Source organism: Oncorhynchus mykiss, chromosome 8 (genome assembly GCF_013265735.2).
Source record: "Oncorhynchus mykiss isolate Arlee chromosome 8, USDA_OmykA_1.1, whole genome shotgun sequence".
NCBI classification, from domain to species: Eukaryota; Metazoa; Chordata; class Actinopteri; order Salmoniformes; family Salmonidae; genus Oncorhynchus; species Oncorhynchus mykiss.
The window spans coordinates 10,217,256-10,244,956 of record NC_048572.1 but is presented as its reverse complement, the minus strand read 5'-3'; the positions used below and the strand labels follow the sequence as shown (position 1 = coordinate 10,244,956).

Sequence of the window (27,701 nt, the reverse complement as noted above, 5' to 3'; positions counted from 1 at the left end):
TCCGTGACAATTTGCCACCCAGGTATCCAACTGCATCCATCTTTCCCTGAAGTGTAACTCCCGATCACTCCTCCATGGTTAGATAAGAGCCGTTGAAATGTATCTGTCAAAGATAGACAGTCGTGTACAGTAACTACAGTAAGGAGAAAGATACAGTGTGGTTAGGAGAAAAATACACTAAGAAGAAAGATATTACACTCTAATCCAGTTAGGGAAACAGTCTATATAGGCCATATCATTTTGTGAAGGTATGCTCTTTACTGTAATATGATACAATATATAAAACGGTATATACTGTATGTGATATTCTCCACACTTCTCCAAGATCGCATAGCAGTTCAGACGTCTTTTGTCCTCGTCTTGTCGTGTCCTGTATATATATATATATATTTACAACTTTTTTCACATACATTTTATTTTTATTTTCCATCAACTCATCTTCTAAACACTCTCCTGCAACCAGCCTCACCAATTTATATTTATAAAAAAGTATTATTTACCTCAGATCTGTAATCCTCCAGGAAGCTAGCCAGAAACTCCAGGAGGCTAGCCAGAAACTAGCCAGAAGCTAGCCAGGAGCTAGCCCAGAAGCTAATCCAGAAGCTAATCAGAAGCTAGTTAGCTTCTTTACTGGCAAATCGTTAGTATTCAGCTAACCACGGTTTGTGGTCATCGGCTGTCCTTTAGCTCAAAAATCTATCGAAAATCTATCGCCAGTTTTGTACGGCGCAGCGCGGCTCGGAACGGAACATACCGGACCAATTTTTCTCTCCATGTCCCTGGATTTCAACTGCTCTCTGGACATTCATACCCGGATCTCACAGCTAGCTAGCTGCTATCCGTGTGACAGTCGGCTTTCGTCGATTCCGGAGCAAACATCGATTGTTCCGGTGCTAGCCAGCTCCGTCAATCACTCCTGAGTTCCATCATTCACTCCTGGGCTGCAGTCACCTATCCGGACCCGTTTCACTGCCTACGCGGAGCCCCACCGGGCCTTCACAACTGGACTGCCGACGTTATCTACCTGAATGAGATCCGGCTGGCTCCTCTGTCGCGACGTTACCTGAACGCCCATCTGCGGCCCGCTAACCGTTAGCTGTCTTACCGGCTGCTATCTGAATAGACAATCGGACAATTTATTTATTTTTATTATTATGTTTTCTTCTCGGGCATCTATAACTATATCTATTGTTCTTATTTTTGTTGTTGTTGTGTGATTTGGATTAATCCCCTCTACCACACGGAACCCCACTAATCTACTGACCGAACGCAAGAGGTGGCTAACAACAGACTCCATCCTATGCTAGCTTGCTACCGGTTGGCCTGGCTAGCTGTCTAAATCGCCGTGACCCTCAACCAACCTCTCCACTCACTGGACCCTTTTGATCACTCGACTAAGCATGCCTCGCCTTAATGTCAATATGTCTTGTCCATTGCTGTTCTGGTTAGTGTTTATTGGCTTATTTCACTGTAGAGCCTCTAGTCCTGTTCACTATACCTTATCCAACCTATTAGTTCCACCACACACACATGCAATGACATCTCCTGGTTTCAATGATGTTTCTAGAGACAATATCTCTCTCTTCATCACTCAATACCTAGGTTTACCTCCACTGTATTCACATCCTACCTTACCTTTGTCTGTACATTATACCTTGATGCTATTTTATCGCCCCCAGAAACCTCCTTTTACTCTCTGTTCCAGACGTTCTAGACGACCAATTCTTATTGCTTTTAGTCGCACCCTTATTCCACTCCTCCTATGTTCCTCTGGCGATGTAGAGGTGAATCCAGGCCCTGCAGTGCCTAGCTCCACTCCTATTCCCCAGGCGCTCTCTTTTGACGACTTCTGTAACCGTAATAGCCTTGGTTTCATGCATGTTAACATTAGAAGCCTCCTCCCTAAGTTTGTTCTATTCACTGCTTTAGCACACTCTGCCAACCCGGATGTTCTAGCTGTGTCTGAATCCTGGCTTAGGAAGACCACCAAAAATTCAGACATTTTAATTCCAAACTACAACATTTTCAGACAAGATAGAACTGCCAAAGGGGGCGGTGTTGCAATCTACTGCAAAGATAGCCTGCAGAGTTCTGTCCTACTATCCAGGTCTGTACCAAAACAATTTGAACTTCTACTTTTAAAAATCCACCTCTCTAAAAACAAGTCTCTCACCGTTGCCGCCTGCTATAGACCACCCTCTGCCCCCAGCTGTGCTCTGGACACCATATGTGAACTGATTGCCCCCATCTATCTTCAGAGCTCGTGCTGCTAGGCGACCTAAACTGGAACATGCTTAACACCCCAGCCATCCTACAATCTAAACTTGATGCCCTCAATCTCACACAAATTATCAATGAACCTACCAGGTACCTCCCCAAAGCCTTCAACACGGGCACCCTCATAGATATCATCCTAACCAACTTCCCCTCTAAATACACCTCTGCTGTCTTCAACCAAGATCTCAGCGATCACTGCCTCATTGCCTGCATCCGTAATGGGTCAGCGGTCAAACGACCTCCTCTCATCACTGTAAAACGCTCCCTGAAACACTTCAGCGAGCAGGCCTTTCTAATCGACCTGGCCGGGGTATCCTGGAAGGATATTGACCTCATCCCGTCAGTAGAGGATGCCTGGATATTTTTTAAAAATGCCTTCCTAACCATCTTAAATAAACATGCCCCATTCAAGAAATGTAGAACCAGGAACAGATATAGCCCTTGGTTCTCCCCAGACCTGACTGCCCTTAACCAACACAAAAACGTCCTATGGCGTTCTGCATTAGCATCGAACAGCCCCCGTGATATGCAGCTGTTCAGGGAAGCTAGAAACCATTATACACAGGCAGTTAGAAAAGCCAAGGCTAGCTTTTTCAAGCAGAAATTTGCTTCTTGCAACACTAACTCAAAAAAGTTCTGGGACACTGTAAAGTCCATGGAGAATAAGAACACCTCCTCCCAGCTGCCCACTGCACTGAAGATAGGAAACACTGTCACCACTGATAAATCCACCATAATTGAACATTTCAATAAGCAATTTTTTCTACTGCTGGCCATGCTTTCCACCTGGCTACTCCTACCCCTGTCAACAGCACTGCACCCACAACAGCAACTCGCCCAAGCCTTCCCCATTTCTCCTTCTCCCAAATCCATTCAGCTGATGTTCTGAAAGAGCTGCAAAATCTGGACCCCTACAAATCAGCCGGGCTAGACAATCTGGACCCTTTCTTTCTAAAATTATCTGCCGAAATTGTTGCCACCCCTATTACTAGCCTGTTCAACCTCTCTTTCGTGTCGTCTGAGATTCCCAAAGATTGGAAAGCAGCTGCGGTCATCCCCCTCTTCAAAGGGGGGGACACTCTTGACCCAAACTGCTACAGACCTATATCTATCCTACCATGCCTTTCTAAGGTCTTCGAAAGCCAAGTCAACAAACAGATTACCAACCATTTTGAATCTCACCATACCTTCTCTGCTATGCAATCTGGTTTCAGAGCTGGTCATGGGTGCACCTCAGCCACGCTCAAGGTCCTAAACGATATCTTAACCGCCATCGATAAGAAACATTACTGTGCAGCCGTATTCATTGATCTGGCCAAGGCTTTCGACTCTGTCAATCACCACATCCTCATTGGCAGACTCAACAGCCTTGGTTTCTCAAATGATTGCCTCGCCTGGTTCACCAACTACTTCTCTGATAGAGTTCAGTGTGTCAAATCGGAGGGTCTGTTGTCCGGACCTGTGGCAGTCTCTATGGGGGTGCCACAGGGTTCAATTCTTGGACCGACTCTCTTCTCTGTATACATCAATGAGGTCGCTCCTGCTGCTGGTGAGTCTCTGATCCACCTCTACGCAGACGACACCATTCTGTATACTTCCGGCCCTTCTTTGGACACTGTGTTAACAACCCTCCAGGCAAGCTTCAATGCCATACAACTCTCCTTCCGTGGCCTCCAATTGCTCTTAAATACAAGTAAAACTAAATGCATGCTCTTCAACCGATCGCTACCTGCACCTACCCGCCTGTCCAACATCACTACTCTGGACGGCTCTGACTTAGAATACGTGGACAACTACAAATACTTAGGTGTCTGGTTAGACTGTAAACTCTCCTTCCAGACCCATATCAAACATCTCCAATCCAAAGTTAAATCTAGAATTGGCTTCCTATTTCGCAACAAAGCATCCTTCACTCATGCTGCCAAACATACCCTTGTAAAACTGACCATCCTACCAATCCTCGACTTTGGCGATGTAATTTACAAAATAGCCTCCAATACCCTACTCAACAAATTGGATGCAGTCTATCACAGTGCAATCCGTTTTGTCACCAAAGCCCCACATACTACCCACCATTGCGACCTGTACGCTCTCGTTGGCTGGCCCTCGCTTCATACTCGTCGCCAAACCCACTGGCTCCATGTCATCTACAAGACCCTGCTAGGTAAAGTCCCCCCTTATCTCAGCTCGCTGGTCACCATAGCATCTCCCACCTGTAGCACACGCTCCAGCAGGTATATCTCTCTAGTCACCCCCAAAACCAATTCTTTCTTTGGCCGCCTCTCTTTCCAGTTCTCTGCTGCCAATGACTGGAACGAACTACAAAAATCTCTGAAACTGGAAACACTTATCTCCCTCACTAGCTTTAAGCACCAACTGTCAGAGCAGCTCACAGATTACTGCACCTGTACATAGCCCACCTATAATTTAGCCCTATCAACTACCTCTTTCCCAACTGTATTTAATTTATTTATTTATTTTGCTCCTTTGCACCCCATTATTTTTATTTCTACTTTGCACATTCTTCCATTGCAAAACTACCATTCCAGTGTTTTACTTGCTATATTGTATTTACCTTGCCATCAAGGCCTTTTTTTGCCTTTACCTCCCTTCTCACCTCATTTGCTCACATTGTATATAGACTTGTTTATACTTTATCATTGACTGTATGTTTGTTTTACTCCATGTGTAACTCTGTGTTGTTGTATCTGTCGAACTGCTTTGCTTTATCTTGGCCAGGTCGCAATTGTAAATGAGAACTTGTTCTCAACTTGCCTACCTGGTTAAATGAAGGTAAATAAATAAATAAATAAATAAATATTATGTGATATTATAAAACACAAAAAAACAAGCTCATTTGTATCAGTTGGTGGTTATTGAGGTGGTCGTTGGCTAACTTGTCTCTACCTGTAATCTCTGGACCTTTGTTGTCTGTCAACTGCTGTAAAGGTGTCAAATTATGAGCCGGACGATAAGGCATATTGTCTTACGTTATGCTATACGTACACACATGGATCACCTTACACCTGTGACAAAGGTCTCAAACAAAGACAAAGAAAGCAAGCATGAGTAATGTTATTGGCTGTTTGCTGCAGGTGTAGGTTCATGTAAGAAAATGCCACCTATTACCTAGTGCACTAATGTAGTGCACAATGGAGGGGATAGGGTGCCATGTGGGATGTACACTGGTACTATGTAACACCAGAAGGTTGTGGAGAAGGATAGATGCCCACAAAGAACATTGGGAAACAGTTGTCGTGTCTGGACTATCATTAAATGGGAAGACTGTGTATTATCAAATAAAATATCTTAGTTTAATTATTTTGTGATTAAACTAATCATGTAAACATTAATTAACTAGGCAGTCGGGGCACCACAGGAAAATGTTTAGAGTTAGAATTAGAATTCCCTGAATATAACTCTTCAGATATTTTAATATCTGATCAAACCAGTCGCTTATTAATGAATTATTATTATTACCTCATCAGTTCTCATTACTGAACGCCGCAAACCCTTGGATATCTGCACAAACCATCGTTTCTATAATGAATCAGCAATATACAAATTGGCTTAATTATTTATTTACTAACTAACATAAATAATCACACAGAATTACATAACAAACAGACAGTAGATATTTCCGTTACTACATGATACAAAGAAAAGATCCCGAGCCGATATGATGGATTGGTAGACAAAGGAAAGGGGTGGGGACTGAGAAAGACTAAATTAATTCACTACACACAGTGGATAATTATAATCACTGCTATCGTAATCCTTCGAGAATAATTGCAATGTATATATTTACGCCGTATGTCGTTGTTTTCTTCTATGTTGGAATCCAGTTCCTGGTTAACTTTCCCAGAAGTCACAATGTCTTTCGTGGTTGTAGGTGGTTAGAATGGATACTTCAGAGTACCATTCGGAAATGTTCTAATAGATAAATGCTTTGGCGGTTGTCGGTATTCTCGTTCTAGACTTACGTCATTTCTAGCTGCAGACTAGTAATTATATGTCTAAGATTTGCTCTTATTCTGTGGTGATCGATAGTGTCAGAGTTTAACCATTTCCAGCTGTGTAGCCAAAACTACAGCTGTATGGTCTAATGATCTCAATTGTAGCCATTCCAACGTGGGGACTCTGTCCCGGCGTTCTCTGACTTAATGTATATTTTGTAGGAAGTGGGTTTTAAACTCTTGGGAAGAAAGTGTGGTTCTATGACGCCTAATGTGATGTCTGTATATGAAAATCCATACTCTCATTTAGAAAGTTAACATAACATTACATCTTTTCACAAATAGTTGAATGTTTAATCACATAAGTTTCACAATATTTAGATGCAAATCAGACAGCTGGGAAAAGTACACTTTAAGAGATACAGTTATATGTGTTTCCTGTCCTTCATGAGATCACAAATGAAACACACTCGTCATAACTGTCCCTTAAGTCCCACGGACCATTCCCACACTCTCAAAAATATAAATATTGTTTAGTTCTCCCATTTTGGGGATTAGGAGTTTTGAACGAAGAGAAGCTCTTTGTTCTGGTAGTGTCACGCGTTACTAGGCGTGGAAGGTAGGAGTCAGGCGCAGAGAGCAGAGGGTTCAATAATAGATGATTAAATTTCTCCGGCACAAAACGGTCACGCCAAACACAGGGCGCAGCAGAAACACTGACCAGCCCAAACACACAGGACAAAACGATCCGGAGAAAAAATACAACCACAACAGACAGTGAACACAAAAATAATCCCGCACAACCCTAAACGGGCCTGACAGGCTTACATAGACCAGAAATCTAGAAACACAAAAGAAACAGGTGCAACTAATAAGACTAAACCAACAGACAAGGGAAAAGGGATCGGTGGCGGTGACGAAGACCACCGAACGCCGCCCGAACAGGCAGGGTAGCCACCTTCGGCGGGAGCCGTGACAGGTAGAATCTCTCCCTCAATACTGCATGGTATTTATGACCGATGTAAAACCTGACATGAGAGAGAGAGAGAGAGAGAGAGAGAGAATGGGGAGCCATGTTATACACCCAAAAGCCCACATCGTGACACAGTATACAAGGACACAGGTCAAAGGTCAGACCTATACCTGCATAGTTACACTTAGTTCATGTCAACCATGTTTTTTTGTCAGAGCGTAAATGTTCAGGTTGATAGTGTAGTTCCTATTCATACATGTTGTAACAACATCAAACACTGCAGGTGACTAGCCTGGTCCCTGATCTGTTTGTGCTATCATGTCCGCTCGTTGGCATGACAATGAGTGACAAACTGAGTTGACATGATAGCACAAATAGATCTGGGACCAGGCCCAACAGGCTGAACAATCAACAATAATACAATTCTAATCTGAATCTGCCACGACTACGATTGTCTCCTCCTACTGCATTCAGGCTTCAAGGGAAGGCATCATTTGTAAAGATCCAATGGTTGTGGAATGTTGTTGTTGTTGATGATGTCCGTAAGCAGGAAGTTGGCCAACTCTATTAATTACATCATATTACTAAGTCTACTTTTAAACTGTGTAAATTAAACAGTTGATATTTAATGTATTTGGCAGCTAAAGGAGCTTTTGCATTTGTGTCTATTATGGATCCACATTAGCTGCTGCCAAGGCAGAAGCTATTGTTCCTGGGGTCCAGCAAAAAGGCAGTTGTAACATTTTAACACGTTTCACAAAACATTAAGTGTGTGCCCTCAGGCTACTACTCTACTACCACATACAGTTGAAGTCAGAAGTTTACATACACTTAGCTTGGAGTCATTAAAACGTGTTTTTCAACTACTCCACAAATTTCTTGTTAACAAACTATAGTTTTGGCAAGACGGTTAGGACATCTACCTTGTGCATGACACAAGTAATTTTTCCAACAATTGTTTACAGACAGATTATTTCACTTATAATTCACTGCATCACAATTCCAGTGGGCCAGAAGTTTACATACACTAAGTTGACTGTGCCATTAAACGGCTTGGAAAATTCCAGAAAATTATGTCATTAGCCTTCTGATAGGCTAATTGACATAATTTGAGTCATTTGGAGGTGTCTATCTATTTCAAGGCTAATGTATTTCAAGGCCAATCCGTGCCTCTTTATTTGACATCATGGGAAAATCAAAAGAAATCAGCCAAGACCTCAGAAAAATAATTGTAGACCTCCACAGGTCTGGTTCATCCTTGGGAGCAATTTCCAAACGCCTGAAGGTACCACGTTCGTCTGTACAAACAGTATAATAGTATGTAGAATTGTAGTATAAACACCATGGGACCACGCAGCTGTCATACCGCTCAGGAAGGAGACGCCTTCTGTCTCCTAGAGGTGAGCGTACTTTGGTGCAAAAAGTGCAAATCAATCCCAGAACAACAGCAAAGGACCTTGTGAAGATGCTGGAGGAAACAGGTGCAAAAGTATCTATATCCACAGTAAAATGTGTCCTATATCGACATAACCTGAAAGGCCGCTCTGCAAGTTAGAAGCCACTGCTCCAAAACCACCATAAAAAGACAGACCACGGTTTGCAACTGCACATGGGGACAAAGATCGTACTTTTTGGAGAAATGTCCTCTGGTCTGATGAAACAAAAATAGAACTGTTTGGCCATAATGACCATTGTTATGTTTGGAGGAAAAAGGGGAGGCTTGCAAGCCGAAGAACACCATCCAAACCGTGAAGCCCAGGGGTGGCAGCATCATGTTGTGGGGTGCTTTGCTGCAGCAGGGTCTGGTCCACTTCACAAAAGGGATGGCATCATGCGGGAGGAAAATTATGTGGAAATATTCAAGCAACATCTCAAGACATCAGTCCGGAAGTTAAATCTTGGTCGCAAATGGGTCTTCCAAATGGACAATGACCCCAAGCATACTTCCAAAGTTGTGGCAAAATGGCTTAAGGACAACAAAGTCAAGGTATTGGAGTGGCCATCACAAAGCCTTGACCTCAATCCTATAGAACATTTGTTGGCAGAACTGAAAAAGCTTGTGCGAGCAAGGAGGCCTGATTCAGTTACACCAGCTCTGGCAGGAGGAACGGGCCAAAATTCACCCAACTTATTGTGGGAAGCTTGTGGAACGCTACCCAAAACCTTTGACCCAAGTTAAACAATTTAAAGGCAATGCTACCAAATACTAATTGAATGTCTTAATTTCTGACCCACTGGGAATGTGATGAAAGAAATAAAAGCTGAAATAAATCATTCTCTCTACTATTATTTTGACATTTCACATTCTATAAATAAAGTGGTGATACTAACTGGAATTTTTACTTGGATTAAATGTCAGGACTTGTGAAAAACTGCATTTAAATGTATTTGGCTAAGGTGTATGTAAACTTCAGACTTCAACTGTATCTACAATACAAAATCAATGTGTACGTGTATATCAAATCAAATTTATTAATATAGACCTTTGTACATCAGCTGATATCTCAAAGTGCTGTACAGAAACCCAGCCTAAAACTCCAAACAGCAAGCAATGCAGGTGTAGGTATAGAGCATATGTTATTGTGTGTTATTGTATGTTATTGTGTGTGTGTGTGTGTGTGTGTGTGTGTGTGTGTGTGTGTGTGTGTGTGTGTGTGTGTGCCTTTGTGTGTGTCTCTTCACAGTCCCCGCTATTCCATAAAGTGTATTTTCATCAGTTTTTTTAATCTGATTCTACTGCTGCATCAGATACTTAATATGGAATAGAGTTCCATGTAGTCATGTCTCTATGTAGTACTGTGCGCCTCGCATAGTCTGTTCTGGACTTGGGGACTGTGAAGAGACCTCTTGTGGCATGTCTTGTGGGGCGTGCATGGGTGTCTGAGCTGTGTGCTAGTAGTTTAAACAGACAGCTCGGTGCATTCAACATGTCAATACCTCTCACAAATACAAGAATGGATTAAGTCAATCTCTCCTTTACCTTGAGCCAGGAGAGATTGACATGCATATTGTTAATGTCAGCTCCGTGTACATTTAAGGGCCAGCCATACTGCCCTCATCTGTGCCAATTTACATTTTCATAAGTCCCTCTTTGTGACACCTGACCAATCGACTGGACAGTAGTTCAGGTGCAACAAAGAAGGCAGAACATATTTTATTATGGACAGACCTCTCCCCATCTTAGCTGCTGTTGCATTAATGTGTTTTGACCATGACAGTTTACAATCAAGCGTTACTCCTAGCAGTTTATTCTCCTCAACCTTATCATGACAAGATTTAGTTGAGGTTTAGGGTTTATTTTCCCAAATGCAGTGCTTGTAGTTTTGGGAATATTTAGGACTAACCTATTTCTTACCACCCATTCTGAAACTGACTGCAGCTCTTTGTTAAATGATGCAGTGATTTCACTTGCTGTGATAGCTGACGTATATAGTGTTGAGTCATCAGCACACATAGACACATAGCCTTTACTCAGAGCCAGTGTCAGGTCATTAGTGAAGATTGAAAAAAGTAAGAGGCCTAGACAGCTGCCCTGGGGAATTCCTGACTATACCTGGATTATGTTGGAGAGGCTTCCATAAAAGAACACCCTCTGTGTTCTGTTAGACTGGTACCTCTCAATTCACAATATAGCAGGGCAGGGGATGTAAAGCCGTAACACATACGTTTTTCCAGCAACAGATAGTTGATTGATAATGTTAAAAGCTGCACTAACAAAACAGCTCCCACAATTGTTTTATTATACATTTCTCTCAGCCAATCATCGGTCATTTGTGTACGTGCCGTCCATACTTGTTGAATCCCCATCCGTATATGCGTGCTGAAAATCTGTTTTTAATTTGTTTACTGTGAAATGGCATTGGATCTGGCTAAACACAATTTTTTCCAAAAGTTTACTAAGGGTTGGTAACAGGCTGATTGGTCGATTGTTTGAGCCAGTAAAGGGTGGTTTGCTATTCTTGGGTAGCGGAATGACTTTTGCTTCCCTCCAAGCCTGAGGGCGCACACTTTCTTGTAGGCTGAGATTAAGGAGATGGCAAATAAGAGTGGCAATATCATCCACTATCATCCTCAGTAATTTTCCATCCAAGTTGTCAGACCCAGGTAGCTTGTCATTATTGATAGACAACAATATGTTTTTCACATGTTCCACACTCACTACGGAATTCAAAATTCCAATGTTTGTATTTCATTATTTGGTCAGTTATGCATTGATGTGGGTTCAGAATTTGTTGTTGGCTTTCATTGCTGTTGTTCTCCTTCCCCTTCAAATAATTTCACTGTGGGGGAAAGAGTCGTGGATTCCATTCACAGTGAATATATGGAAAAAGGAAGGTAAATTATAATTTACAATGCAAATGTTTTCTTTCTCAAGCAGATAGATGACTTGCAAAAAGTACTCTGCAATACTGTATATTTTTAAATGTATTTTCGAAATAAGGGCAGCAAGCCATCTGTCAAAAACTCCCCGTGTTGTGGGTTTGACACACACACAAACACACACACAAAAAGGAAAGGAAAGCATTTGCACTCTTACCATGTACAGAGCAAAGGCGAGAGACAGTCAGACAGAGGCAGAAAATAAAAAAGTAAATCGACAGGGATAAAGAGAGGAGAGAGGAAGATGGGAGACGAAGAGGAGAGTGTAAGAGGAGCGAGGAAGAGGATAGGAAATTAAAGAAGAAGAGGGCACGCAAGGCAAAGGAGGAGGAGACTGAGAGGGGAGAGTGGCGAGAGAGAGAGAGAGAGAGAGAGAGAGAGAGAGAGAGAGAGAGAGGGAGAGCGAGAGGGGGAAGGGTGGAGTCAAAGAGGGAGCCCCGGAGAAAGTAGGAGGAAATGACAGAGAGAAGGGAAAGCAGGGCAGAGGGAGAAAGAGAGGAGGCCATAGAGATAGAGAGAGATACAGAGGGGGTTTGGAAGTAGGAATACACAGATGAGAGAGCATAAGAGGAAGCCAAACAGACAGCAGTGCAGACAGACAGACAGACATCATTGCAGACAGACAGACATCATTGCAGACAGACAGACATCATTGCAGACAGACAGACAGACAGACAGCCAGACAGACAGACAGACAGACAGACAGAGGCATGTCCACCCAACCGGGTCCCCAGCACAGGGTCTTGTTCCAAACCCCAGGTGAGGAGAAGGCGGAAGAGGAGCCTCCTCAACGCAGACTGGGAAAACTCACGGTCAAGTACAACCGCAAGGACCTGCAAAAGAGGCTGGACATCGAGGAGTGGATTGACGGGCAGCTGCATCTCCTGTTCGACTGTGAGGTGAGTTTAAGCTATCTTCTGATTTAAGGTCAGCTCCTTTTACACCAGTGTTGATCTTCACCATTGTGGTGTAATATATCAAAAACTAGTCTTGGACCAGTATCTTATTAGGGCATGATGTAAATATAATGGTAAAGTAAGCAAGCTTTAGTTTAGACAAGGGAGCTCCCATAGCAACAGTTGCCTGGTAGAGAAGGGGAGAAACAGAGTTTAGGAGAGGTGAGGGAAGAGGGGATGGTGCTCCCTTGTTAGAGAGGATAGAGAGAAGGAGATAAAGTTCAGTACTTTGGTTATTTCATGTTGTGACAGAATCTAGCTATCTTGGGATATTTCTCTGTGCGTTTCCAGAGCAGACAAACTGAATTGGGAACCTGAATGAGGCTGAGTGAGGCTAAGTATGAAGACTTGATTGACTCAAATAATTAGTCCCGGAACCAGAGGGAGCTCGGTCCAATTATAACCTCAGCTGTGGCAATTTGATTACCGGGCCCCTAGGAAATGCAATGGAAACTAAAATTTGGGCTCCAGTTTTGGCTCCTTGTCAGTGAACCGTAAACCTTTTGTTTTGGGAGATAGAAGATAGTCGATAGATAGACGATAGATAGATGATAGATAGACCATATATAGAAGATATATAGATGATACAAGATACTGTAGATGCCTGTGGAAACATATCCAGGATCAGTTTATCCTCAATCAATCCTAACATTAGGATAATTTTGATTTGATTTGATTAACACATATCAGTATACACATATTCATATTTTGTGACCCATTAAACCAACTTCCGTTATAAATAGTCTAACATCACATGCACTGTAAGTGAAGTACTGTAGCTAAAGTTCTCTAGAATTCTTTTATTTCTACTTTACCCTCCTGGAGGTCATTGTCAGGAACGCTGTCTTTTTTCACATGACCTTGGGACACAGTTGTCCCTTAGCCAGTGAAGCCTATATGGAAGTAAATAACTGGTGGCTAAAGAACCCAGTGTTTGAGAGAGAAAGGGGCCTAGTCAGGGTTCAACTAAGGCGTCATATGACCAGCAGCGTGGGTGACAATAGAGTCGGTGTGCTGGCCCCCATCCAATGTCCCCTTTGCCCCCATCCAATGTCCCCTTTGCCCCCATCCAATGTCCCCTTTGCCCCCATCCAATGTCCCCTTTGCCCCCATCCAATGTCCCCTTTGCCCCCATTGTAAGAAAGTCCATAATAAAAGTTGGCCTGAAACAATTTATTTTATTTAACAAGGTAAGTTGACTGAGAACACGTTCTCATTTACAGCAACGACCTGGGGAATAGTTACAGGGGAGAGGAGGGGGATGAGCCAATTGTAAGCTGGGGATGATTAGGTGACAGCTTGGGAATTTAGCCAGGACACCAGGGTCAACACCCCTACTCTTACGATAAGTACCATGGGATCTTTAATGACCTCAGAGAGTCAGGACACCCGTTTAACGTCCCATCCAAAAGACGGCACCCTACACAGAGTAGTGTCCCCAATCACTGCCCTGGGGAATTGGAATATTTTTTTTAGACCTGAGTAAAGAGTGCCTCCTACTGGCCCTCCAACACCACTTCCAGCAGCATCTGGTGTCCCATCCAAGGACTGACAAGGACCAACCCTGCTTAGCTTCAGAAGCAAGCCAGCAGTGGGATGCAGGGTGGTATGTTGCAATACAATGCACTGTATAGTACAGTGGTGGTCAAAAATATTTTACATAATCAATAATAGAATCCATGAAATACATCTTACATTTGCATCTTTAGTACAAACACCATGTCCAGTAGCTCTGATTGAAAGATAAAAGTTGAGTATTAAAACTGAAGCTGCTTTCACAGTGTAAGGCCTCACATTTGTATGGGAGGAGAAGTACAGTGAACTGGCCTGAGAAATCACCACCAGCTTATTAGCATATTCCTTCAAAAGAATATTGTTCATTTTCTAGAAGGTTTCCTTGATATTTCGTCCCTGGTAGGCACTCATTGTTGTCTCTGAAATAGTTGTTTCTTTGTTCCTATATTAATGGAAATACCAAAGTAGTGTACAACAGACTGTGTTGTGGGTTCAAATCAAGACAAAGTCATTTAATCTTGACATTCTCCAGGATGACCTAGCCAGATCTGAGGGATTGGACCCTCACTGCATTCATGATAAATGATCAGATAGCATTATTATTTTCCAAGACACTGAGGTTAGAAATAGTTCATACATGATTGAGAAAGGATGGAAAGATGAAAAGATAATAACAATCTACTTTTTACTCATTGAGTTAATACTGCAGCATTTTCCCAAGTAGCAGTCAGTACGTGTGTTCTATTGGATTTATGCCAGTGGAAAGAAAGTAGGAATTGAGTAAAGGAGCTTGCCAAGTGATACGAGGAAGGTCTGAAGTGGTTTGCTATGGGGGGAAAAACAAAAGTAATCTGGACTTTATTGATGTTCACTAAACTAAAAGGAAAACATTGTAGAAGCAGAAACATATCCATTACCCTCCAGTATGCCACAAAGGTGGTTTAAGCTTCCACTAACACACAGGTCAGAGGTCACATTCTTTTTTTGTGTGTGGGGTTCATTCCAAAAAACAAAATGGCTGACTTATTGACTTCCCCCTGCAGAGTAAATCCTCTCTGCATGCTACGGCAGGTAAGCGATTACCTCCAGTTAGCCTACCAAGATTTAACATGTTTGCCCACAGTGTAGATAAATGCACTGAACATTTCTTGCTCAAAGATTCTTGACTTGATTAATATTCTGGAAATCAGCTTAATTTCTCAGCTATTTGTGCTTAAACCTTCTCTTAGCTTCACACGGTGAATGACATTGGCTTCCCAATACCTAAACTAATTTCCCTCTAAATTATATAACCTGAGCTTTAATGGTTTAGTAATAGTTGGTTTCAGATTATAGAGTACCGATGATGAGTGTATGGTGTTGAATGCAGTCAGGGATGGTACATACAGGCCGCATAAACACAATCTATGAAACTAGTCCTAGCTGTTGTTCAATTCCACAGGGTTTGTAATACAATGTGTGTTTTAAAGAGAAAAATTGCAAAAAAAAGATATCAAGCTACCGATAAAGTCTACCCCTGGAACCACACGTGAATTAAGGAATAACCTTCAATAATAAAACACATGACCCTAGGCGTCTGTGTCGAAATACCCCACTGGATAAAAGCAATACAGGGTGTTATAGGAAGATGTGACTGTGCCTGAAAGGTGGGTAATGGAAGAGGAAGTTAAGAGATGTTGACATCTGCCCACATGATCAAATTGATGTTGGGGTACTGTGTAGAGACTGATCACCTTAAGCATCAGCTGCCAAAATACCTTAATTGGAACCCCTGTACTATACCTATAAATCAAATCAATTTTTATTTGTCACATACACATGGTTAGCAGATGTTAATGCGAGTGTAGCGAAATGCTTGAGCTTCTAGTTCCGACAATGCAGTAATAACCAACGAGTAATCTAGCTAACAATTCCAAAACTACTACCTTATACACACAAGTGTAAAGGGATAAAGAATATGTACATATAGATATATGAATGAGTGATGGTACAGAGCGGCATAGGCAAGATGCAGTAGATGGTATCGAGTACAGTATATACATATGAGATGAGTATGTAAACAAAGTGCCATAGTTTAAAGTTGCTAGTGATACATGTATTACATAAAGATGCAGTAGATGATATAGAGTACAGTATATACGTATACATATGAGATGAATAATGTAGGATATGTAAACATTATATTAAGTAGCATTGTTTTTTTTTGTGAAGAATCAACAACAAGTGGGACACAATCATGAAGTGGAACGACATTTATTGGATATTTTAAACTTTTTTAACAAATCAAAAACTGAAAAATTGGGTGTGCAAAATTATTCAGCCCCCTTAAGTTAATACTTTGTAGCGCCACCTTTTGCTGCGATTACAGCTGTAAGTCGCTTGGGGTATGTCTCTATCAGTTTTGCACATCGAGAGACTGACATTTTTTCCCATTCCTCCTTGCAAAACAGCTCGAGCTCAGTGAGGTTGGATGGAGAGCATTTGTGAACAGCAGTTTTCAGTTCTTTCCACAGATTCTCGATTGGATTCAGGTCTGGACTTTGACTTGGCCATTCTAACACCTGGATATGTTTATTTTTGAACCATTCCATTGTAGATTTTGCTTTATGTTTTGGATCATTGTCTTGTTGGAAGACAAATCTCCGTCCCAGTCTCAGGTCTTTTGCAGACTCCATCAGGTTTTCTTCCAGAATGGTCCTGTATTTGGCTCCATCCATCTTCCCATCAATTTTAACCATCTTCCCTGTCCCTGCTGAAGAAAAGCAGGCCCAAACCATGATGCTGCCACCACCATGTTTGACAGTGGGGATGGTGTGTTCAGGGTGATGAGCTGTGTTGCTTTTACGCCAAACATAACGTTTTGCATTGTTGCCAAAAAGTTCAATTTTGGTTTCATCTGACCAGAGCACCTTCTTCCACATGTTTGGTGTGTCTCCCAGGTGGCTTGTGGAAAACTTTAAACAACACTTTTTATGGAAATCTTTAAGAAATTGCTTTCTTCTTGCCACTCTTCCATAAAGGAAAGATTTGTGCAATATACGACTGATTGTTGTCCTATGGACAGAGTCTCCCACCTCAGCTGTAGATCTCTGCAGTTCATCCAGAGTGATCATGGGCCTCTTGGCTGCATCTCTGATCAGTCTTCTCCTTGTATGAGCTGAAAATTTAGAGGGACGACCAGGTCTTGGTAGATTTGCAGTGGTCTGATACTCCTTCCATTTCAATATTATCGCTTGCACAGTGCTCCTTGGGATGTTTAAAGCTTGGGAAATCTTTTTGTATCCAAATCCGGCTTTAAACTTCTTCACAACAGTATCTCGGACCTGCCTGGTGTGTTCCTTGTTCTTCATGATGCTCTCTGCGCTTTTAATGGACCTCTGAGACTATCACAGTGCAGGTGCATTTATACGGAGACTTGATTACACACAGGTGGATTGTATTTATCATCATTAGTCATTTAGGTCAACATTGGATCATTCAGAGATCCTCACTGAACTTCTGGAGAGAGTTTGCTGCACTGAAAGTAAAGGGGCTGAATAATTTTGCACACCCAGTTTTTCAGTTTTTGATTTGTTAAAAAAGTTTTAAATATCCAATAAATGTCGTTCCACTTCATGATTGTGTCCCACTTGTTGTTGATTCTTCACAAAAAAAATACAGTTTTATATCTTTATGTTTGAAGCCTGAAATGTGGCAAAAGGTCGCAAAGTTCAAGGGGTCCGAATACTTTTGCAAGGCACTGGGATTGGGATGGAGATTTGTCTTCCAACAAGACAATGATCCAAAACATAAAGCAAAATCTACAATGGAATGGTTCAAAAATAAACATATCCAGGTGTTAGAATGGCCAAGTCAAAGTCCAGACCTGAATTCAATCGAGAATCTGTGGAAAGAACTGAAAACTGCTGTTCACAAATGCTCTCCATCCAACCTCACTGAGCTCGAGCTGTTTTGCAAGGAGGAATGGGAAAAAATGTCAGTCTCTCGATGTGCAAAACTGATAGAGACATACCCCAAGCGACTTACAGCTGTAATCGCAGCAAAAGGTGGCGCTACAAAGTATTAACTTAAGGGGGCTGAATAATTTTGCACGCCCAATTTTTCAGTTTTTGATTTGTTAAAAAAGTTTGAAATATCCAATAAATGTCGTTCCACTTCATGATTGTGTCCCACTTGTTGTTGATTCTTCACAAAAAAATACAGTTTTATATCTTTATGTTTGAAGCCTGAAATGTGGCAAAAGGTCGCAAAGTTCAAGGGGGCCGAATACTTTCGCAAGGCACTGTATAAAGAGGTGTCATTGTGTGGATTAGAATGGAGTTTAATGGACAACTACAGATGTAGGATCTTAATTTGATCACTCTCACACTGATAATTTTCCTGCCAATCAGGACTTGCAAACTTGTAGTGTATTTGAGTTTTAAAAAGGTTTCTAACATTTGTCATTTTTACTTAGAAATTTGACTTGATTTGCACTAATGAAAAATGAATCAACCCCTACAAAAATGTCCAAAAATTATAATCCACAATATAATTCACATTTCCTGTTGCTGCAAGATTATTTTCCTGCTCTAACAAATTGGCTCAAAATAAGATCCTACATCTGAAGTTTACCACAGGAGGGGTGAACATAACTTTTAAAGCTCCAAGGTCATACAATAGAAAACATTAGCTAATGTATTGCATTTAAGGGATAATGGCCCATTTAGCTCACAGGGTTAGCCTTATCTAGCTTTATAGCCTAATGATTTTCCTTGTCCTCGTTTTATGATCATTACTTCTAAGAGTCTGACTGTTGCTGACAAGCTTGTTCTGGCTTTCCAGAGTTGTGACGCTAAAGGCTGCCGTGTCAGCGGAATAGGCTGTCTTGTAGATTTAGATGAGGGACTGCATTTAGTTCCACTTCCAAAGGGGACAAAAAGTACACCCATTCATCAAATCAAACATTATTTGTCACATGCGATGTAGACCTTACTGTGAAATGCTTCCTTACAATCCCTTAACCAACCATTTTTTTTTTTAAGTAAGAATATATTTACAAAAAAAAAGTAGAAATAATAATAAACCAAAGTAAAAAAAATAAAAAATAAAAAAAGGTACACAATAAATTAACAACAACGAAGCTATATACAGGGGGTACCGAGTCAATGTGCGGGGATAGATGTTAGTCGAGGTATTTGAGGTAATATGTACAGTGCATTTGGAAATGATTCAAACCCCTTCACTTTTTCCACATTTTTGCTAATTTATTAAAATTGAAAAACAGATACATTATTTACATAAGTATTCAGACCCTTTGCTATGAGACTCAAAATTGAACTCATGTGTATCCTGTTTCCATTGATCATTCTTGAGATGTTTCTACAACTTGATTGGAGTACACCTGTGTTAAATTCAACTGATTAGAAATTATTTGGAAAAGCACACACCTGTCTATATAAGGTCCAGTGCATAAGTTGACAGTGCATGTCAGAGCAAAAACCAAGCCATGAGTTCGAAGGAATTCGAGCCACAGATCTGGGGAAGGGTGGCAAATAAATTATGCAGCATTGAAGGTCCCCAAGAACACAGTGGCCTCCATCATTCTTAAATGGAAGAAGTAGACAGGTCCTGGATGGCAGGAAGTACTACCCTCTGATTGATTGAAGCACTATCCTCTGTAGCGTACTACCCTCATTGGTCTATAACTATATTTTCTATTGGGCAGAATATGTGTTTGCTCCTTGATGCCTTCTCAGTTAGTGGAACGAACTAAGAGAAAAAATAAAGGAAGTTAAAGTTGATAAAAAATGTCACTACAATAAGCTAGAATGTATTTTGGAAAGCATCCCTGTTTTATCTCAACCTAACAGAGAACAAACAGGGCAAGGCCTAACTTCCTTCTTGCCCACAATTTCCTGTTCTGGAATGGTACAACAAAAAGGTACCATAATGCAGGAGATGACAACTGTAAATGAAGAGCTTTATAATTAGCCTGTTTGTCAGTTGAAATGCAGCTCTAAATAAGTTGCAAAGTCATTTTGAGGTTTGAAAAATGTATGCACTGTACTCATGATTGCGGTTCTTGAAAACCATTTCAGAGCCCAACCCATTTTCTCCATTATCCTCCCTAATGCTGTTGAAAAGCAACATCTCAACACAAATGACAAATGATCTTCATGCATTAATTAGACCAAAACATTCTGCTGCGTAGAATAAGAACCTTTTTGTCTTTGCGTAAGTGTGCAGGGAACATTAGGTGCACTTGTGTTTTGGTTTCCTGGCTGTTTCCCCACTCATTAATGATGTCAACAGTCATTTCCCATCTTCTACTGTCAGGATCGGCAGCCATTTTGTCTCATTAGACAAATTGTAGGTAGGTACAATAGGGAACAGATTTACTAGTATAGGCCAACATACTCATGAAATGATCCTTGAAAACTAAGGATCATTTCAATGGAAGCTAATTTGCAAGGGAAAGTGTTCTCTGGGTAAATCTTATGATCTATTAGCCCTCTCTATGCCTAAACCTCTTCCTGGAGATCTACCATCCACATTATGTCAGAAGTTTGCGATAGTTCATTGATATTAAAATGGCAGAACAGTGTGAATGGGAATTGTAGAGTTATAGGTGCACAATATGTTTTCTTTTTTGTGGTTATTTACTTTTAAAGTATGTCATTGGCTCTTTGGTAGCTGTGGCTGCATGATTAGTGGGACAACTGTGGTCCACCAAAGCCCAGTGTATGCCAGGGAATGTTGTGCTTGTTGGCCGTCAACACAAAAGACTAAGTGTCTGAACTATTATCTGTGCGTGACTGTGTGGGTCACAAAAATGCTATCACTTCCTATCAACATGGAAATCTGCTGGCAACCAACAACAAAAAAAGGAGGGGAAAAAAAGGGAATGTTTTTATTTGCTTTGTTCATTTCACAGTGATCGTTGTGTGTGTTCATCCATCAACAATCAAGTTCATGAAAATGGTTGAGTGAGAAAGCAACGGATGCCCTTTCTCAGAATGTATATTCTGGATGAAGAAATACATTAGTGTACAGTTGACAGAGAGGACATTCAGACTCAGAATAGCCTTTTTTTCATTGGTTAAATGTATTATTAGAATAAATGGAGAGTTATCTTGTTGACATTTGGGTTCTTGTTTTATTCCAGTTCTCTCTTTGTTTGTGTTTTGCCTTTCTTTCAGGAGGAGGATATTCCAGAGTTAGAAATTGACATGGATGAGTTGCTGGATCTATCAGACGCAGAACAGAGAGCAAAGCTACATGTGAGCTCAAAATCCTTGGTCTATTCAGACCTGTGTACAAATACTATTCATATTCCTGCAAATACTGTAGCTGTGCTTAATTGAATTTGGCTGGCATTGGAACAGTCCCCAAAGTGCAAAACTCAGCCCATCTGGCATTGACAGGCTCAACCAAACGCTCAAACTATTTGAACGAGAACTAAAGCTATTTCAACCCTGTTCTAAATCTGTCAGAAACACCTTGTGATTTTTAATAAAGAGTCAGAGTGAAAGGGTTCATGGTTTCCCATGTCTATTTCTACAGGACCTTCTTCAAGACTGTGACAAGCCCAAAGAGGTAAGGGAGCACCAAACAAATTGCATTGAGAGGCAAGGCCCTTTGGATTTGATAATGTAGTTAGGCTGCAGATGGGAGGACGTCTCATAATAATGTCCGGAATGGAATAGTATCAAACACGTTTTTGATACTATTCCATTACACTCCATTCATAGCCATTACACTCCATTCATAGACATTACACTCCATTCATAGACATTACACTCCATTCATAGACATTACACTCCATTCATAGCCATTACACTCCATTCATAGACATTACACTCCATTCATAGACATTACACTCCATTCATAGACATTACACTCCATTCATAGACATTACACTCCATTCATAGACATTACACTCCATTCATAGCCATTACACTCCATTCATAGACATTACACTCCATTCATAGACATTACACTCCATTCATAGACATTACACTCCATTCATAGCCATTACACTCCATTCATAGCCATTACACTCCATTCATAGACATTACACTCCATTCATAGCCATTACACTCCATTCATAGCCATTACACTCCATTCATAGACATTACACTCCATTCATAGACATTACACTCCATTCATAGCCATTACACTCCATTCATAGCCATTACACTCCATTCATAGCCATTACACTCCATTCATAGACATTACACTCCATTCATAGACATTACACTCCATTCATAGACATTACACTCCATTCATAGCCATTACACTCCATTCATAGACATTACACTCCATTCATAGACATTACACTCCATTCATAGACATTACACTCCATTCATAGACATTACACTCCATTCATAGACATTACACTCCATTCATAGCCATTACACTCCATTCATAGACATTACACTCCATTCATAGACATTACACTCCATTCATAGACATTACACTCCATTCATAGCCATTACACTCCATTCATAGCCATTACACTCCATTCATAGACATTACACTCCATTCATAGCCATTACACTCCATTCATAGCCATTACACTCCATTCATAGACATTACACTCCATTCATAGACATTACACTCCATTCATAGCCATTACACTCCATTCATAGCCATTACACTCCATTCATAGCCATTACACTCCATTCATAGACATTACACTCCATTCATAGCCATTACACTCCATTCATAGCCATTACACTCCATTCATAGACATTACACTCCATTCATAGCCATTACACTCCATTCATAGCCATTACACTCCATTCATAGCCATTACACTCCATTCATAGACATTACACTCCATTCATAGCCATTACACTCCATTCATAGACATTACACTCCATTCATAGACATTACACTCCATTCATAGACATTACACTCCATTCATAGCCATTACACTCCATTCATAGCCATTACACTCCATTCATAGACATTACACTCCATTCATAGCCATTACACTCCATTCATAGCCATTACACTCCATTCATAGCCATTACACTCCATTCATAGACATTACACTCCATTCATAGACATTACACTCCATTCATAGACATTACACTCCATTCATAGCCATTACACTCCATTCATAGACATTACACTCCATTCATAGACATTACACTCCATTCATAGCCATTACACTCCATTCATAGACATTACACTCCATTCATAGACATTACACTCCATTCATAGACATTACACTCCATTCATAGCCATTACACTCCATTCATAGACATTACACTCCATTCATAGACATTACACTCCATTCATAGCCATTACACTCCATTCATAGACATTACACTCCATTCATAGCCATTACACTCCATTCATAGCCATTACACTCCATTCATAGCCATTACACTCCATTCATAGCCATTACACTCCATTCATAGCCATTACACTCCATTCATAGCCATTACACTCCATTCATAGCCATTACACTCCATTCATAGCCATTACACTCCATTCATAGCCATTACACTCCATTCATAGCCATTACACTCCATTCATAGCCATTACACTCCATTCATAGCCATTACACTCCATTCATAGCCATTACACTCCATTCATAGACATTACACTCCATTCATAGCCATTACACTCCATTCATAGCCATTACACTCCATTCATAGCCATTACACTCCATTCATAGCCATTACACTCCATTCATAGCCATTACACTCCATTCATAGCCATTACACTCCATTCATAGCCATTACACTCCATTCATAGACATTACACTCCATTCATAGACATTACACTCCATTCATAGACATTACACTCCATTCATAGCCATTACACTCCATTCATAGCCATTACACTCCATTCATAGCCATTACACTCCATTCATAGCCATTACACTCCATTCATAGCCATTACACTCCATTCATAGCCATTACACTCCATTCCAGTCATTTTATGAGCCATCCACCCCTAAACAGCTTCACTCTGAGCCCCATGCACATTCAGCTGAGAGAAAGGAAAAGCCTGACATAGTAACTACCACGGTATTGGCTATTTCAAAGTTATCTACTTGATTCATGAAGGATGTGGAAACTGTTATTGACACGCTAATGATGGGTGGGTGAGGCACCGTTTAATGAATAATCCAATGATACAGGCAATCTTTCTAACGGGAGGCAGATAGCCTCGAGGTTAGAGCGTTGGACCAGTAACCTAAAGGTTGGTGGTTTGAATTCCAGAGCCGACAAGGTGAAAACCCAACTGCTCCAGGGGCGCTGGACAACGGTGACCCTGGCCGTGACCCCACTCCCTGCGGGTGTCTCAGGGGGAGTTGGGATATGAAGAAACACCTTTCCACGACACACTGACACTTGTACCAGTGTGTAACAGGACAAATATAAGCAGCCCCTAAACGTTCGATTATTATCTTGTGATGTGCGCTAAAAAACGGTGAATCTTCCGTTGACCCATACACGACTGCTACTTGTTTACCTGACCCCACCACACAACCCCTTACCCTCGTGAGACTGCTCTCTAGTGGTGAGAAGTGACAGCCCAAAAACAAACCCAAACATACACCCTATCAAAATGACTCTTACAACCACAACATGTGAGATATACTTCCACTAAGTTTCCATAAACACACCTAAAACTGTGTTGTGCATGCACGTATTGACCGGTTAACCTGTAAACAGAATTACCACCTCTCGCTCACATCTTCTCTACTGTTTCCTGACAGGACTTCATCGACGGCTTGCTGTATCGTATGAAGGGACTTCGCAAGATGTCCCTGAAAAAATGAACAAAAGTTGGACCATGTGAAATGAGACACCATTGTCTCTCACCTGTAGCTGTGGATGTGTGTACAGTGACAGTCCTCATGTATCTAGATATATCCTTATGTATCCACAATCTGCACTATCAGTGTCTATATTAGTGGTTGGCAGCACTTGTCAAAGAGGGTCCCCATGGCCAGTCCGTCCTGACCTTATATTATTAGGACCATTTGATACCATATATGTCTTACTCACATAAGCCTGGTGGGTCTTCCAATGGGGCATCTGTGTAAAACTGAGTTTAAATATGACGTAATATAGCATAGAGATGTCCTACTAGATTCAAACACCTCTTGGTATCAGTTGCCTCTGAAGTAGAATGAGAGATCCAGTCTAGTGTTGATGGATTATCCAGTCTATCGTTTATGTAGATGTTTTTCACTGTTATGTTACAGAATGGTTCACCAATTCACCATGGCCTGGTTTGTTATGTTCTTCGGTGTTAATGGACACTTCTGGCATTTTGAATAATCAGATCACAGCTTATGTTGACATTCTTTTTTATTTTTTCTGAATTTTTTCTGAAATGTTTTCTCTGATGAATCCCCTGCTATGACTAGCCCAAGAATGTACTGTCGTGACTTTGGCTATGCCGGATTAAGTAATATGATATGCTATTCTATATTAATATCGCCTGATTGAGCTAATCATGTAAATGTAATTAACTAGAGAGTCAGGCACCACAAAATAATATTTATAGAGCTGTTATCTTCCGAATAAACTCTTAAAGACCTAGTAATATTTTACATCAATAGCAGTCAACATTAATCATCACCTTAATTCAGTCTCATCTGAAAGTTGTAGATTCTTAGTTATCTGCATGAACCCTGGCTAACAATTTGAATCAGCAATACAAAATTGGGTTTAATTATTTATTTACTAAATACCTAACTAATCACACAGAATTACACATACACACAATTAATCATAACTTGATTACAAATTACGTCATAAAGGAAAACGTCCCTAGCGGGCGGAACAGTCTTTATATAGAAAGGGAGAAAAGGGTTGTGTTTCATAGTTTACAACCTCTGTCTCTTCACGTGGGCAGGCAGAATCTCTATGTTAACCAAGAGTTTTGCAAATGTAACCTCAGTAGGGTAGAGAGAGGAAAAAGGGTTGGACTGTCATAAACCAATCCCCCAGGCCAATGTCATGACAGTACTGTAAATATGGTTACTAACACTTTTGTTTATCTTAAAGTATTGTTTTAAAAGAGGCAGTGCTCTCATTAACTGTTACATCGGAATTTCAAATGTGATCTCCAATTGAAAATATGTGTACTGTGATGTTACCTATGATATTCTGGAAAATATCACCTAAAACAAATTCACTTCAATCCATAAAAGGGCAGTTAGGCATCACAGAATGTCGACGAGCCTTGGATCCGCTAAAGATCCCAATGGGGGGGGATCGAAACTTTTTCTCTTTGTGAATTTCAATAAATCAATGGAAGCATATCAGAGTTTTGACATTCTTCAGGGCAGAAGGTAGCAGAGCGTTAAGCCAGTAACCAAAAGATGGCGAGTTCGAGTATTCGAGCCGGCAAGGTGAAAAATGTGTCTGTGTACTTGAGCAAGGCACTTAACCTTAAATTGATCCAGGGACGCTGTACTACTATGGCTGACCCTGTTATACAACACATTTCACTGAACCTATCTGTAAAACAACACATTTCACTGCACCTGTCTAAAACAGCACATTTCACTGCACCTATCTGTAAAACAACATTTTTCACTGCACCTATCTGTAAAACAACACATTTCACTGCACCTATCTGTAAAACAACACATTTCACTGCACCTATCTGTAAAACAACACATTTCACTGCACCTGTCTAAAACAACACATTTCACTGCACCTATCTGTAAAACAACACATTTCACTGCCCCTATCTGTAAAACAACACATTTCACTGTACCTGTCTAAAACAGCACATTTCACTGCACCTATCTGTAAAACAACACATTTCACTGCACCTATCTGTAAAACAACACATTTCACTGCCCCTATCTGTAAAACAACACATTTCACTGCACATATCTGTAAAACAACACATTTCACTGCACCTATCTGTAAAACAACACATTTTACTGCACCTGTCTAAAACAACACATTTCACTGCACCTATCTGTAAAACAACATTTCACTGCACATATCTGTAAAACAACACATGTCACTGCACCTGTCTAAAACAACACATTTCACTGCACCTATCTGTAAAACAACACATTTCACTGCACATATCTGTAAAACAACACATTTCACTGCACCTATCTGTAAAACAACACATTTTACTGCACCTGTCTAAAACAACACATTTCACTGCACCTATCTGTAAAACAACACATTTCACTGCACCTATCTGTAAAACAACACATTTCACTGCACCTGTCTAAAACAACACCTTTCACTGCACCTGTCTAAAACAGCACATTTCACTGCACCTATCTGTAAAACAACACATTTCACTGCACCTGTCAAAAACAACACATTTCACTGTACCTGTCTAAAACAACACATTTCACTGCACCTATCTGTAAAACAACACATTTCACTGCACCTATCTGTAAAACAACACATTTCACTGCACCTGTCTAAAACAACACATTTCACTGCACCTGTCTAAAACAGCACATTTCACTGCACCTATCTGTAAAACAACACATTTCACTGCACCTGTCTAAAACAACACATTTCACTGCCCCTATCTGTAAAACAACACATTTCACTGCACCTATCTGTAAAACAACACATTTCACTGCACATATCCAGTGTTTGTGACAATACAAATATTTAAATAAACGTAATTTATTTAATTTGA

The 27,701-nt window shown here is 40.8% G+C and overlaps 1 protein-coding gene across 1 annotated transcript; it reads left to right on the top strand.

The window, feature by feature from the left end:
* The first annotated feature begins 11,993 nt into the window (after positions 1–11,993).
* On the top strand, positions 11,994–26,337 carry LOC110529351 (protein phosphatase 1 regulatory subunit 14B). The gene is made up of 4 exons (XM_021611487.2): positions 11,994–12,485; positions 21,239–21,319; positions 21,603–21,635; positions 24,781–26,337. Exons 1-4 carry the CDS (start codon positions 12,297–12,299, stop codon positions 24,841–24,843), a joined length of 366 nt encoding a protein of 121 aa, XP_021467162.1. The 5' UTR covers positions 11,994–12,296; the 3' UTR covers positions 24,844–26,337.
* The last annotated feature ends 1,364 nt before the right edge of the window (positions 26,338–27,701 follow it).

Coding starts and splice junctions, on each gene's coding strand:
- LOC110529351 (XM_021611487.2), top strand. CDS start 12,297: ATGTCCACCCAACCGGGTCCCCAGCACAGGGTCTTGTTCCAAACCCCA. Junction 12,486..21,238: donor ATCTCCTGTTCGACTGTGAG/GTGAGTTTAAGC, acceptor CCTTTCTTTCAG/GAGGAGGATATTCCAGAGTT. Junction 21,320..21,602: donor AACAGAGAGCAAAGCTACAT/GTGAGCTCAAAA, acceptor CTATTTCTACAG/GACCTTCTTCAAGACTGTGA.